The sequence below is a fragment of the Apiospora kogelbergensis genome, assembly GCF_038363985.1.
Source record: "Apiospora kogelbergensis strain CBS 113332 chromosome Unknown utg000003l_segment0_segment0, whole genome shotgun sequence".
NCBI classification, from domain to species: Eukaryota; Fungi; Ascomycota; class Sordariomycetes; order Amphisphaeriales; family Apiosporaceae; genus Apiospora; species Apiospora kogelbergensis.
This window is the reverse complement of record NW_027117420.1, coordinates 3,079,500-3,094,142: the sequence shown is the minus strand read 5'-3', so window position 1 is coordinate 3,094,142 and position 14,643 is coordinate 3,079,500. Positions and strand designations below refer to the sequence as shown.

The following is a 14,643-nucleotide window of genomic DNA, read 5'->3' as shown; positions in this document are numbered from 1 at the left end:
GGTCGAGTCGAGTGGAGTTTGTGGTCTGGTCTGACGACTGACGGCGGGAGAGAGGGAAGACGAATTTCGATTCGCTTGAGTTGGTGCGGTAAAGCGCTCGGGGAATGCTTGCTTTCAGTCCAGTCGATCAATCAGATTTGGCATGGACCATGAAGTAGTAGCAGCAGCAGGTAGCAGCAGCAGTAAAAGCTGGGAAACGACGCAACAACCAGACAGACGGCTCACAGGCATGACCAGGGCCTACTAATGATCTTCGAGGAAGATGCGGGTCAAGCCGTCGCGGTGCTCATTGGATTGAAATGGAACTGGCAATGCTATATTCGAGCGAATGAAGTGCCATATACTTACAAGTACTGTGTTCCTTCTCCTTCTTCTTTCTATCCCGTCTTCTTCTTTCGCTACGGTGCTATGGATGGTGCCTGGCGCCGTGGAGTGGAATGGAAAGTAACAAACCAGAGAGAAGAGAAGAACCTGTCGACCGGCTATTTGAAGAATGGGGGTCCCAGAGCAACTAATAGCAAGTTGGGCAATGACGTTGGAAGAAGGGTCGGGCAGGTCTCGATGGTTAGATGATCAGAAGATGGGACAGCCGGTGTAGGGTTCATGTATGTCGGAGAGACTCTATTCACTTCTTTTCCCTTGAGAAAACAGGTTGCCTCCGATGCCTGATGGATGAATATGTCGTAGTGTAGGAGAGCGAGCAACACCGAATGCGTTGGCATTGACGCAGCGCGGTTGGGCATCAGCCGGCCGAGATGGGCCAACTAGACAAGGGTCTGCCTTTCTGCCTGTCCCGTCGTCGGACATATCAGGAACGAGACGAGGCACGAGGCTTTGGCTAAACACAGTAATCCCACGATGATGACATAAGGTGGGAAGCTATATCATCATCTGCTTCAGCCGCTTCACCCGACTGCCCGAATGTCGCTCTGCTCTGGACGGACGGGGATAGGACGACGATATACCGCCAGGGCAACCAATTAGACGACCCAAAGGCCTATCCGTTTTGCCGAAACAAGTAATGTCCAACCGTCTACCTTGCTATACCTCATACTTTTCACGCGACGGAGGCAAGCAATTCTGACCGGTCTTCCTTGCTTTTATGCGGAGTGCGACGGCAGGAAATGGGGCATAGACAGCTTCCTGCTGGGGGTTTTCACATCATGCAATGGGTATCGAGGTCCGAGAACGACAAGCGACTCTCTGAGAGACTATGTCATATGTGCATTCGGTTTTGGCAGAGAGGAGTCTTGACAACTGTACAACACCCAACACCACCCTGTGGTGTGGTGATGTGGTGGTGTGTACGGAGTAGCTGACCGCCCAATCAACTGCGCTGAGGCTTGGGGGTGGGGCCCGGCTGATAGAGGCGGAAAAAGATTGTGATAATGATACCCAGCCACATCACCCGCAGCTCCACCATAATCTTCTCAATAGAAACTTTTTCTACAGGACTTTCTCTTCTCACTCCGACTTTGCATTCTTCTTCCTGCGATCATGGCAGAAACGGCTGCCAGCCTCACAGAAGACCAGATCGAGCAGCTTCTGCAAGAAGCAGAGGCCAGATTGGCTGCAAAGGCCAGCGTTCAAAATGCCACCAGCTTGACCAAGCCCGCGAAGCTCGACGTCGCAAAGACGTCGTCTTCTGCTCAGCCGGCCCAGACGTCGACCGAAGTAGAGGAAGCTGTCGCTAAGGAGCCCACCCCCTCCAGCGAGCTTGCTCTACACATCCCGCCACCGCGGGTGTCCAAGAAGGATAGGGTATGTTACTGACACCTCTCTTTCACTCCAACCGACACTCGTTCGCGTGATGACAACTATCCCAATTTTTATCTTGAGCGGCGTCCCACTCCCGTCATGGGGGTGCTGCTGCACCCGGTGATTCCTTAATATCATAGTTACACTGACTTGCGAACCAACCAAAACACTGCACAAGCCCGAACACATGGTTGTTGGCACTCGTCACTAACTCGACTTGTCAATAGGCTACCAAGACAGATGCCGGCGCCTCCTGGTACAACCTGCCTCGCACCGATCTTACTCCGCAGCTGAAGCGCGACTTGCAGCTGCTCCAGATGCGTGATGTCCTGGACTCCAAGCGCCACTAGTAAGTTATTCTGTAACGCGGAATCCATCCTAGCAGCCACTAACAAACATTGCAGCAAGAAGGATAACTCCCGTGGCGTCCCGGAATACTCCCACGTCGGCACTATGATCGAGGGTAGAACCGAGTACTTCACTAATAGAGTGACGAAGAAGGACAAGAAGCGTACGCTGCTCGAGTCTGTCATGGACCAGGAGCGCTCCACCAAGCGCTTCAAGAGCAAGTATGGCCAGATTCAAGAAGCCAAGAAGTCTGGAAAGAAGGGTGATTACAAAAGATGATGCAAAAGCGCTACGGCCACAAGTGATTGAGTTTTCATATCAAGAAATTGATATTACGCTCTTCAGGATGTTGTATCAGAAGGGAAGGGGTTACAGGAAGAGCGTGGTTCTTTCAGCAGAAAGAAGTCACTGCTTTAGTACTGACTCCGTCGGATTTGCTTCCGTCGATCTGATGATGCCGTCGTTCATCTGAACCTAAAAAGTTCACCTCTTGGGAAAGCCGTGGAGCTATTGCAGGAGCAATCCAACATGCCCGCTGGTCATGAAATCAAACCGTTCTTTGCCCAAGCCGAAAGGCGAGAGAATAGGGCTTAGATAGTAACAGCCGTACGGAAAATTACGAGCTGGGTTTAGGGGGACCGCCTCGACTCTCCAATTATGGCCCTGGCGCATATCCACCAGCGTCAGTATGCATGCAGAAGCGAGGCACAGCATCTCAGATGGAGGAAACTTGAAGTCTTAGACAGTTGCGTGGGAACCTCCAATCAAGTCTCAATATATGATACCCTATTATACAATACCTCATTATACTACTATACAATCTTGATTACAACCTTGGAAAAGTGTTGCTGTCTCTCTAACCTTTCGTACGCTCTAATGGCCTCTTCCAATCCAAACGAAACATCGTCGACGGCTGGCTCGATTTTCTTTTCGTGGAAGAACTGAACCATGTTTCTGAACATATTCCTACTTCCAAGTAACACACCACGGAGAACACAGATCCGGTAAAGCGCGCTCATTGCATCAGGAGTGTTGGCACTTGCTCCGCCCGCTATCATGCCGACTACCGTGACGACACCATCCCGGCGTATCGCCTCGAGGGACTGCGCCAACGTGGGCGCGCCCCCGATGTCGACGACGTGGTCCACACCGCGACCTTCAGGGGTCAGTTCTTTTGCAGCGGCACCCCAGCCAGCCTGACTCCGGTAGTTCAGAACATGCTGGGCGCCCAGAGACCGTAGCCGGTCCGCTTTCGCGTCGGAACTGGTCGTAGCAATGACGGTGGCACCGGCAGCGACGGCGATCTGCAGGGCGGCAATGCTCACGCCGCCCGTGCCTTGCACCAGAACCCAGTCTCCTTGGCGCACTTCGCGGCCCCGCATACCCATGAGGGCGTTCCAGGCCGTGAGGCCCGAGCAGGTCAACGTGGCGGCCGCCTCGAAGCTCATCTCCATGGAGCCGGGAAGCGGGATCAGCGCCGAGTAGTGGAAGACCCCTAGCCGGCACAGCGTCCCCTGCGCTTGCTGGCCCAGCCCCCCTGAGATACCCTCAAACCCGGGGAGCTCGTCATCTCCCAAGTGCGGCGTCATGTGCGTCACGACGCGCGCGTCGGGGTGCAGGTTGAGGTTAGAGGGAACTGACGACCCGACGGCCAGGATGACGCCGGAGCCGTCGCTGGCGGGGGGTCACGTCGGGGGTTGCGGGCAAGGGGGAGGGCGGAACTTTTGCCTCCCTTGGTGGTAGGGGGTGTTAGCAACGGTTATCTTTCGTGTATACGGAAAGAGAGGGAGGGAATAGAGTGGTGGATGCACTGATGGTAGTATATGTATCCGGGCTATCTCTCTTCTCCAAACCTACCCTGGCAATAACGAGATCCCGGTAGTTCAGCGATGCCGCATGCATCCGGACGAGGACCTCTTCGGGCCCGAGTTGGACCGAAGGCGCCGCTGCGGCGTCGAAACGGAGGGACGACAAACCCTCCTGTGCCGAGTCGAGCACCCAACGGCCCGAGGTTTCGAAAGCGCTTCCCATGTCGAGTTTTCTTTTTTCGGCTCTAGTTGCCAACAGCTTTGTCTGTTGCAGCACTAGGTGTCAACGCTACCGATGTGTGTGTGTGTGTGTGTGGATGACGTATAGATGTGGTATGGGTGTCTAAGACTTTGTGATGATGGCGTACATATCGTATACGCTAGAAAAGGAAAGAAAGGAAAACCGCAGCGGTCTATTTCGTATTTATAGAAATCGCCTTTCCCGCGTCTCCTCCGTGGCCCTCCCTCCCTTATGGGCGAGGACTTATAAGTGAAAGGGGTCTCCACCGAGCAAGAGAAGCACGGTTATAGCGCTCCACCCCGCAAGTCCGCAACGGAGCAGATCGCTGCAAGATTTTCTTCTCTGCCGAAGACTAGAAAGAAAAGGTCTGCCGGGGATGTGTGCAACGTGCTGTCGTGTGGCCCGTGTTCGGATCGATCCTGGTGGCTGGAATTCCTTTTGCTTTTTGTTCCCGCATATCCGTCTGTTGCATGATCCTTATATATGATCCTATAGATACTCAGATCTAGATCGTGTGGCTCAGCCGCAGCGGCGGCCAGGTCTCTCACCCATCATGCACTCGGCCGGAAGCAAAATGTCTCCTTTAACGGAAGCAAGAGATTTGTCAGATCGTATGTAGCAGCAGCAGAGCAGGTTGGGTCCCTTGTGACATCCGTTTACCGCCACGTGCCATGCCAGCCCCCATCGGACTTAATATTGAGCAATATCTAGATTCTGCGTATCCCCACGGATCCCCTCTCTCTCGACCATGATGACATGTACGGTAGGTAGCTGGTGGAAGACCCCCCTGGTTAGTATCAGCTTCCGGGAACACCTGCTAAACAGCGGTCTACATGCTATGGGTAAACCATATACCGCACACTCTGCTTAATTCCCTGCCGAGGCGATATGAGCCATATGTGGATATAATGTTGTGCTGGTGGTTAAGTCGTTGAATCCAGGTTTAGATACGAGGAAGCTTTCTGAGAACCAATGACTGCATGTCGGATTCCTCGCTGAGTCAGGGCGGTGAAGTTTTTGGCGCCTACCCGACTCAAGAGTATCCAACGAGTGGACGTCACCGATTCATAAGCTACCGACATGGCAGGGGTGCTGGATTTAGCTTCCGCGGTGACGACTATTCGGCGGCATCATGTTTTGGGATTATCGCTCAATGCTTCAGTCCAAGTTGGGACCCTCGATCATGTAAGATTGCGAATCAAGTTGTTACGAGTGACTTGTACGTTGTTTATTGTTGTGAAAGGTTTTTAGTTGAAGCTATCTCAAAACATAGGAACGGCATCCTGCCTGGTTTTTTCTCTTCTGCTCTTTTTCATACAGCAGTGCCATGGCTCTCCTTCGACCGTTGGACAAGCTCGACCTCAGACTCACTAGCACTGTCGCCTCCTCGCGTGCGCTGGACCGAGACGACCGTAGTCTTGGTGATACCGTCACCACCCCCGCGGCTCTTCTTGTAGAAACTTGCGTTCGGGCCCCCGCGGTTGGAGCTGGCGAGCACCTGGGAGGCGTTGTGGCTGTCGCCGCTGCGCGAGCGGATGTACTCGGTGCCGCGCTTCTTGAGGCGACGGAACAGGCCCGCCATACCGGGCATGCAGGCGCAAATGACGCCCACGTCGAGCTCGACCAGCGACCACACTGCCAGCTTCGCGTAGTCCATGGTCGGGTTCGTGCTGAGCGTCCAGCCGATGAGGGCCTGGAGGCGGACCACACTGCAGATGGTGACGAAGAGACCGACCAAGAAGGTGAAGATGATGCCGACCTTCTTCTTCCATGACAAATCAAGTTTCATCCTAGAAGGGATCGAGTAATTAGCCAGCCGTCTATAGTCAAGAGAGGAATCCAACATGAGTACTTACAGTTGCGGAATGGGCATGAAGAAGATAACAATATCCAGGACAATGTTCAGAGCGGCGCAGGTATAAGTTTGCGCATCCATGTTGATGCATTTGCCCGTTAACTCGTTATCCCATCTCGTCCATGTGTAGTCGAAGGGCACGCAGTACGTCAGGAGTGTAACGACGAACGCCACGCAGAACAGCCCCATGACACCCATCAGTATGAAAATATGCTTGCGGAACTGACGATCCGGGAAAATCCGGAGGTATAGGAGAAGAATCGAGATCTTGGTAAGAGTAGACTCGATGACATAGGCGAACTCGGCGATGTAGAAAAGCTAAGATTGGGGTCCAGGTCAGCCAAGTCCGACAACACCCACACGAAGAGTGAATTGTGAGCGTATCCGGTGCAACTTACAATGAGCACAATATTAATGTGCATGTCGTCGAGCGTCCACAAGTCGGTACCGAGGCCGAATATCACCACTGTCGTTGCACGTTAGCCAGACTCCTTGAATCATGTTTCGTTCGATTTCACATACTCAGCTCGGCACCAATGGTGACGCCAGTAAGGACGACGAATGACGTGACGATAGCCCAGTCATCATATCCTAACAGCATGCCACCGAAATAGGAGGACCGGGCGAGTAGACGACCGGCCAGGAAGATGGTGGCCACGGCCCAAAGTGTCCACGCAACGGCCCGGATCATGGGTTGGATGTTCCGCGGCGCAACTCCGCATGTCGACGTCAACAGCCTCTCGGCACCTGTGATGGATCAGTATATGGAGTTTGCTTATGTGGAAGAAGCGGGCAACATGACTAACCCATAAGCCGGTGAGTGGTACAGGTCGCCCGCATGCAGTCCTTGGAGTCTGTGACGATGAAATCGTTAACCTCGCCACAAACCCTCGACCCGGCTCTGGCTTCGAAGCACTCGTACTATACAGTAGTTAGTATCTCAAAGTTAGGAAAGATGCTGGCAGCATGCAAAGGATGCAGCCGGCAGTGGAGTCTACGTACGGCGCATTCTGGCAGATGATCCTTGATCGAGGATAAAACCGATACCAAGCTTGTCGAATGTGTCGGGTGTGTCGTATTTTGAGCGACGACGAGGGCGGCGAACATGGCGAAGAGCCATAGGGCCAGTGTTGAGGAAAACCGGGCCATATTGGTGAGAGGTCTCCGAAAAGACTGAGCGGAACAGCAACGACTTACACAACCACACGACACAACACGATGATCATATAGCTAGCTGGTATAGACGGGCAGCCATCGCGAAAGGGTAGCGTGGCGGAGGCGTTGGGGGCATCAGGCTTTTCTTTCCTTTTCCCTGGGAAAGCAAAGCGTGCACCATGGCCTTATGCCTTCTGGTATGCCGGTCGAAGCGAGAGTGAAATGCCGTGCTAACGAAGCGATGAAACCTGGATGCGCAGGCTGCTAGGCAGGTCGCCCCCTCTCTTGCCATGCCGTGCCCCCTCCCGGCTCCCCTTGAGGCGACATTAAATCATCCATATCCATCCTGACCCTTGCGAGGTGTGCGAGGCCGAATTACTTGAGCGGTTTAGCGAGGCCAGGACGGGGCTGCCCACGCCGAATCTGGCAGTAAGTCGGTGGCCATCGCCAAATGCCCGGGACCAGGTTCTGCCCGACACGGTTTGGCGCGGTGGTCCACTATACGAACTGGCCAGGGGATCTCTGCCCAGGGGCCCCCGCGGCAGGCAGGTCATGACTCGGGGACGACCCAATGGAAAGGGCAGAACTGGGGCAGAGACCAGGGACGGGCATGCTCATTCTGTCAGGCCCCATTCCTTCCTACTGGCAGATTGCGAGTATGTAGCCAAGACTCTGTGGAAGCAGGTTCCGGACCAAATTTTCACAGGGCCGCTCCCGAGGGGCCGCCGTTGCAGTTTCCAGGAAAGGAAGTGATGTGATGCGCGTTGCAGAACCCGCCAGCCCGTGCCCGCTGGTCGGCAGCAAGGGCAGGGGGAGAACATCCACCTAGCCACATGAGCCAGAAGAAAACATAACGCACACACATACAATGTAAACACTGTCTACTGGGTAGGTCAGTAAGCTGCATACATAACGCAGTAAACAGCAGCCTGGGGGAGTGATGGACTGGTTGGCTGGGCTTAAAGACCACACCAGGTCTCACCAAAACGCAGCCGGACGTTGTGCTAGACTGAAACATACTAAGATACATCCCGTCCGCCATGTTTAACTTCGTCGATCGGATAGGGAGCGATCGCGCCCGGCCCCGCGACCGATTGGCTTGCCCAGCTGAGAAGCGAAGCAAGCAGAGACACACCGACGACGTCAGGACAGGACTGACTAACGAGTGACAAGTCCGGCCGCCCCGGCAGTTGGTGAGTGAGTCGGGAGGAGGCGTGGGCAGGACGGATGAGGCTTGGTGAGGATTGGTGAGGATGGCTCGACGGCTAGGCGTATTGGCAATTTCACGCCCATGTACACCGGTGACTGCACGCTGTTCGCATCTGGCTAAACGACTGCCCATCAGGGGAGAGCAAGCAGGCAAGGTGCTGCCCAGCTTGGCCAGATCTGGTTTCTGGGATTGCCTGCGCTGGTTTGGGATGGCTAGTCGAACTTCTAGCGCTTCTAGCGCGCGGGCCAAGGCTAGCCGATGGGCCACCGTTGCATCCGTCATCTTACGAAGACACGATACCGTTGCCTGCTACGCCTGCCACGCCTGCCCGGCGGCTATTGTTGTCGTGTCGGTGTCCATGCCCTGGACATTGGTGAAGAAGGCTTTCGCCGCATTATACACACATATCAATCCATCAATGCGACGCCGTCGAATGTTGCCGAAGCCAAGGTCGAGATCCAATCACCAGTTGCCAGTGGAGGCTCGTAGGCTTAGGCTTCTGTAGGCCTGGGCTTAGGCTTGCTTAGGGCAGACAGGCTTGACCCATCCAGGCCGAGCGCCCGCTTTTTCTCTTTTAGGGCACTCAGCAAATCGAGCCTAAAAAGTTTCCCTCAAACCTCAAACCTCGACCGGCTCGCTCGCTCGCTCGTATCGGCCAAATGAAACAACGGCTCTTGAACCTAATCTATCTGCCAGCAAACCTTCATCCCCGACAGATTCGGTCTGGCCAAGATTGCTTGGGCCCGAGGGCAAATTCCAGAGCTTCTGGCCGGCCAAGGCTCGTCCAGATGTACGGAAAAGGGGCGCAGGCCATCACAACCTCCATCCAGAAGTATCCCCGGACGCGATGGGGTTCAGAGTGTTCGTCCCATATCCACCCGCTTGGGACAACAGGCAGTTGCCAGATGGATACTTGTTGTGCGCAGAACGAACGACGCACCCCTGGCACTCCTGGCACCCCGGCCGCGTTATGCGTCGCCGTTGCAGGGTTTAGCCTGTGCCTTAATGAAAAGAGGAGGGAGGAAAAAGTTCGTGACTGCTCGACATTCCCATGGGATATGCCATGATGGCCAGGGCGGAGATGGCCATGGGTCGATATTCCAGACTGCCTCCGCACATGGTCCGCCGAATATGAGACGTCGGCCATTCTCCCGCTCTTACGACAGGCCCTTCACGTGCCTGGTGCAGAGTTATGTACTAATATCGCCATCGTGGCTAGGGGTCCGTTGAAAATAGAACCCCCCGTCTGGAATAAAGTATTGGCAATGACTCGAAGGGTATACATGTCAAATCCTTCCATCTTTCCATTCTCCCGCTGTCTCTGGTTACATTGAAATCCTAAATCCTCACAACCGATTGCCGATACTTCCTATTGCTGTCCCTCGCACATCTCTAGTTGATACCAAGCCTTTCCTAAGACGCATTTGTCATGGCGGATCAGAAGCCCGAAGAGTTCCGTGTCATCTTGGTCGGCGGTGGCCCGGTGGCGTTAACCGCTGCCCATGCACTCTCCAAGGCTGGCATCGACTATGTCATCCTAGAGCGCCAGGACCAGCTCGACCTCGACTCTGGTGCCTCGGTCGCTGTCTGGCCTCACAATGTCCGCCTCTTGGACCAGCTCGGCATGCTGGAAGAGGCCAACCGCACATTCATGCCCGTCCTGTATAAGCGTAACATACGAAGGGATGGATCTCAGATATCCAAGAGTAACATGTTCGAGGCCATGCAAATCAAGTGAGCGCCCGCCGCCTCGGCATCCAACTGACCACCCCCTGACAAGGCCGAGCGATCCACTAATGCAATCCAACAGTCACGGCCACCCCTGGATGTGCTTCCACCGTGCCAAGCTCATGAACATGTTATGCAGCAACCTGCCGGACCCGTCCAAGGTCATGCTTAACAAGGAAGTCGTCTCCATCGAGACGACGCCGACGGGCGTGACGGTGACGTGTGCCGACAAGACCACGTACACAGGGTCCGTGGTCATCGGCGCCGACGGCGTGCGCAGCACCATCCGGCGGCTGATGAACGAGGAGGCCGCCAAGCAGCCCGACGAGCCCTTCCTCTCCACCTACAAGGGCCTGTACGGCTACGCCACCAAGTCGCCCGAGCTGGACGCGGCCACGTGCTACGAGACGCACAGCGGCCGCATGACGATCCAGCTGATCGTGGCCGAGCAGCAGCAGCACTTCCTGGTGTACGAGAAAATGGAGAAGGCCACCGCGGACCGTGGCCCCCGCGTCACGGACGCGGACAAGGACGCCTTCGCGGCCAAGTATGCCGACGTCAAGTTCCCTGGCCGCGAGCCGGGCCAGTGGGTTACCTTCGGCGACGTCTGGACCAACCGCCAGTGGAGCATGCTGAGCAACATCGAGGAGGGCGTCGTCAAGCAGTGGCACCAGGGCCGCTGCGTGCTCGTCGGCGACTCGGCGCACAAGATGACGCCCAACACGGGCTTCGGCATGAACAGCGGCCTGCAGGGCGTCGCCCACCTCGTCAACCGCCTGCACACGCTGCTGCAAACCAACCCCAGCCCGGACGGGGCGGCCCTGACCAAGGTCTTCACCGAGTACCAGGCGGCGCTCGAGCGCAACTCCAAGACCACGGTCGACATGGCCGGCCTCTACACCCGCCTGGTCGCGTGGGACAACCCCGTCTGGAAGTTCCTCGACCAGTACTTCCTGCCCTACGTCAACGGCGACGTCACGTCGCTGAACATCCTCATGTCGCCCATCGTGCAGAAGGGCGTGCCGCTCGATTTCCTCCAGGAGAACTCGTTCAAGACTGGCAAGTACTCGTATCATACGGGCCAGTCCATCGTCAAGGTCGCCTAAAAGTAACCCAATGATATGTAATGTGTGGGAGGGAAAAGCGAATGAGCGGATTGTTCGCTAGGTCGGGGGGAGGGCGGATGAAGCTGCATGGTATCATGCAATGATTTGCTTCATGTTAATAGTGTCGGGTTCCTTTTTGGTCTCTTTTCCTTGGTCTGTCCGCAAGAATACCCTTTCGTTTATAAATGATATCCCCCTCGGTTTTAGCCCATGATGAGGTATTATGGTAGGTACATAATCAGTCAGGCCACCTAGCAATACATGGCGTACTTCGATTCACTACTTATACTACTCCGCCTGTTCGCAGATTTCAGCCTCAGTGACACGCTTGCTTTATCCGACTGGGCAGATGACGGGGTACGTGAGCCTGGGGTCTCCCCTGGCGAATCCAAGCGAGACCCGAGGTGTAATTTGTGGGATACCCTCGCTACCTAGTCTACGTAAATTAGACACTTCGTCAGTCCGTTGACCCTGGCTGTGTATGTCTTGGCTTCGAATGCCCGTCCCACACCGTCCCGTAAGAGTTTCAGGATTACAACCCAAAAGAGACTAAATGGAGAACATCTGCAGCAACCGTATGCAGTCTGCATACTGCTGCTTTACATATCCATCGTGCGTATGTAGCTCGTATGTCTCAAGTTTTAGACATTATCGCCGCCTCTGCCTAAGGCCCAGGGGGAGGGCGAAGTTACTATAACTCCCCGAGAGGATGCAAAATGCGCTACTTACCCTTTAGCATGTATACAGCCCCGGGAAATCAGGATTGCGGCTATACTCTTGCATATACTATAAGATTATCGGGACGACAAACGAGCTGAAGCTGCGAGTCGCCATGGTCAGGCATTGGCCATGGCGGCTGTCTTCAACCGGACCCGAGTTCAAGGGCTAATAATTAGTCATTCATGCAGCCTGGATATTTATTGACCACTTATTCTTCGGGACCCCTATTGACCCAGCACATATGTATGTGGAACAGGAAATCAAGAAATCGCAGCAGGTTCCACCAGTTCTCGTACGAGACATATACACCATAGAACGCACCACTTTTTCATACACTCGAACATCGTACTAATAAATGGAGCATACTGGATCAACCATTATCTTCTTCTTTTGTAAAAGCGGTATGATATACCACAGCCTCTTCAGTACTGTTTCCCCATGAACAGCTCGAGGCTGATCAATACATACACCAAGTGGTACACCCCCTATTCCTATGCCACTATACACTGCCCTTGGCCGTAGAAGCGGTCTACAGGGGTGCGGCAATACATTCTCTACAGTATTGAAATGATGATACGCTGATCCGTACATTACAAGGCTCTTCTAACACTGGCCTACGGGGACCTACTCGGCCCTGTTCATATGTACATATAAGCGTCATCCGGCTATTCCCATGGAGTCATAACCCACCACATATTGTGCCTCTTGAGTGATTTCCATGACCTTGATTTACTCCGGTTCAAGGCCTGGCGTGTCTCGGAATGACTGGGCTGTCTTCCGTACCACAAAGAGGCTTGACGAGTATGGCTATTACCGTGGAGCGTCCCAAGCTGCAGTGATCAGTCCTATATTTTCCTTAGACAGAGTGACATTTGGATAGATGCTGCAAGATCTAGGAGGAGCAATGTTCGCTCCAATTCCAAAGACTGGATATCACCCACTGGTCGCAACGAAACCCTCGAATCGATTTCCGAATCATGGGGTGATCAAAATCCCTGCGTTTATCATAGCCATGGCGATTTCACTACCTGTTGACTCCTGACGAACCGCCTCCCCATGATAGCCACCTTGGCCTTGCTTTCGTTGTGCTCTGGGTGCCCGATGGTAGTTCTGAAGCCTTGCCGGACTCAGACGTAGACGTACTACCTCCAGTCTCGGGACTTGCAGAGCCGCTCGGCGAAGATTGCCCCTTGAGCGCAGCGATGTTGTCGTTTAGAATAGCGAGCTCGGCATCTATGCGTAGCATCTTATCTTCGAGGATCTTCTCATATTCCTGGTCGGAGATCTGCCTCATGGGACTCCATTTGGAGGCCATGATGCTCTTCTTTTCTTTGGGCTCCTGGCTCTGAAACTTTTGAGACACATACGTGGCACCTCCGCCCAGAGTTGAGAAGAAAAGGATACCCGGCAGGATATTCCTAGGACCTCCTAGAATGAAGTTAAGACACCGGAAAGTCGGATATGGGTGTGACGGTCAGACTTACGGGCTATGCCTCCTATCGTACCAGAAACTCCACCAGCAACAGCGCCTGCCTTGACCTTGTCCGCAGCGGTCAAGTTCTCCTCGCCGCCCCAGGCATGCCAAAGAAGGCTCCTGGACGCTTCGAGATGTTAGGTCATGCTGGTGCTTTGTTACTTTGAGATTTTCGTTGCTTACCCATGAAACTAGAGCCCAGGGCAAACCACTGGATTCCGGCCAGCAGCGCGAACAGGCCTGGCGGGGCCGAGCGCATAATACCTGAGCCAGCACCGAAAGCAGCACCCATCACACCTGCATTCATCAGTCTTCGGTGCAACTGCATGGGGCCAACACGGGCCGGAACACACCAGTCAAGGCACCCGTCTGTAGTGACTTGGTACCGATCTCGAAAAGCTCATCGCGGGTGGGCATATCATCCCCCGCGGGTTCAGGAGCCTGTCGACGCGGGGATGGAGCTGCTGGAGACATTATGGGATATAGGGGATGCTAGTAGATCTGTACAAGGCAGAATACAACCAATGACGGCACAAGAGAGACAAAAGCTTCATGGACTAGAACCCCTCGAAGGTTGGAGGATGGTTTTCTCAGTACAGCCCCCAACGACTTGGAGAAGCCAGGCGTGGAAGCCAATCAAAGAGAGGAAGACTGCAGGTACAATGCGAGATCCAATAAGAGCCCGGCTGCCTGGGAGACTGCTACAGCGCACAAGACGGATGCAGGATGAAGGTCGAGGTGGAAAGGCTCACGATGGAATTGGTGCTTGGCGTCGCTGGTGGGTGAGGTTCTCCCACAAACCCCTGCACGAGCCACCTGCTAGAGCTGGAGCTTGAGCACGCTAGGCCCAGGTCGGCTTGATGGGCCCCCACCTCCGTCCTCAACTTCTCAACGGAGAAAGTACCGGGATACATGTTAGACCTAAGGGTCGGGGTGCGGCCACTGTCTTCTGCTTTTCAGGGCACCATGCTGTGATAAAAACTCTGCCGGCCTGGACATGCCATGTGCCTAGGGCTTGGATGATACGGAGTGCCTAGTGCACTGCAAATAGAGCCTCAAGAACATGTGCAACAACTGCTGCAGCCTGCGTGCACACTCATGATCCTTCGACCGGCTTCCTGGCCTTTTACTTCTATTTTCCACCACACAGCAATGCTGGCCAGACGTCGGGAGAGGGGTAAGGAATGCACAGGCTATATAGTGCAATATGCGCAGACGGATGGATTTTGGACAGAGAGCC

At 54.5% G+C, this 14,643-nt stretch overlaps 5 protein-coding genes across 5 annotated transcripts; 2 read left to right on the top strand and 3 right to left on the bottom strand.

The window, feature by feature from the left end:
* Window positions 1-1,497: 1,497 nt before the first annotated feature.
* Window positions 1,498-2,385, top strand: PG998_005765 (rRNA processing protein fcf2; the record flags this gene model as incomplete). The annotated part of the gene is made up of 3 exons (XM_066872583.1): window positions 1,498-1,761; window positions 1,986-2,107; window positions 2,163-2,385. 3 exons carry the CDS (start codon window positions 1,498-1,500, stop codon window positions 2,383-2,385), a joined length of 609 nt encoding a protein of 202 aa, XP_066732680.1.
* A 533-nt stretch (window positions 2,386-2,918) lies between these two features.
* On the bottom strand, window positions 2,919-4,137 carry PG998_005764 (Zinc-type alcohol dehydrogenase-like protein; the record flags this gene model as incomplete). Its single annotated transcript, XM_066872582.1, has 3 exons — window positions 2,919-3,780; window positions 3,829-3,838; window positions 3,960-4,137. The coding sequence occupies 3 exons, from the start codon at window positions 4,135-4,137 to the stop codon at window positions 2,919-2,921; spliced, it is 1,050 nt and encodes a 349-aa protein (XP_066732679.1).
* A 1,330-nt stretch (window positions 4,138-5,467) lies between these two features.
* Window positions 5,468-7,117, bottom strand: PG998_005763 (uncharacterized protein; the record flags this gene model as incomplete). Its single annotated transcript, XM_066872581.1, has 6 exons — window positions 5,468-5,945; window positions 6,012-6,328; window positions 6,409-6,476; window positions 6,533-6,757; window positions 6,817-6,931; window positions 7,013-7,117. 6 exons carry the CDS (start codon window positions 7,115-7,117, stop codon window positions 5,468-5,470), a joined length of 1,308 nt encoding a protein of 435 aa, XP_066732678.1.
* Window positions 7,118-9,804: 2,687 nt separating this feature from the next.
* On the top strand, window positions 9,805-11,209 carry PG998_005762 (uncharacterized protein; the record flags this gene model as incomplete). The annotated part of the gene is made up of 2 exons (XM_066872580.1): window positions 9,805-10,109; window positions 10,186-11,209. 2 exons carry the CDS (start codon window positions 9,805-9,807, stop codon window positions 11,207-11,209), a joined length of 1,329 nt encoding a protein of 442 aa, XP_066732677.1.
* Window positions 11,210-12,904: 1,695 nt separating this feature from the next.
* On the bottom strand, window positions 12,905-13,877 carry PG998_005761 (uncharacterized protein; the record flags this gene model as incomplete). Its single annotated transcript, XM_066872579.1, has 5 exons — window positions 12,905-12,924; window positions 12,977-13,357; window positions 13,414-13,530; window positions 13,587-13,700; window positions 13,757-13,877. 5 exons carry the CDS (start codon window positions 13,875-13,877, stop codon window positions 12,905-12,907), a joined length of 753 nt encoding a protein of 250 aa, XP_066732676.1.
* Between the last annotated feature and the right edge of the window lie 766 nt (window positions 13,878-14,643).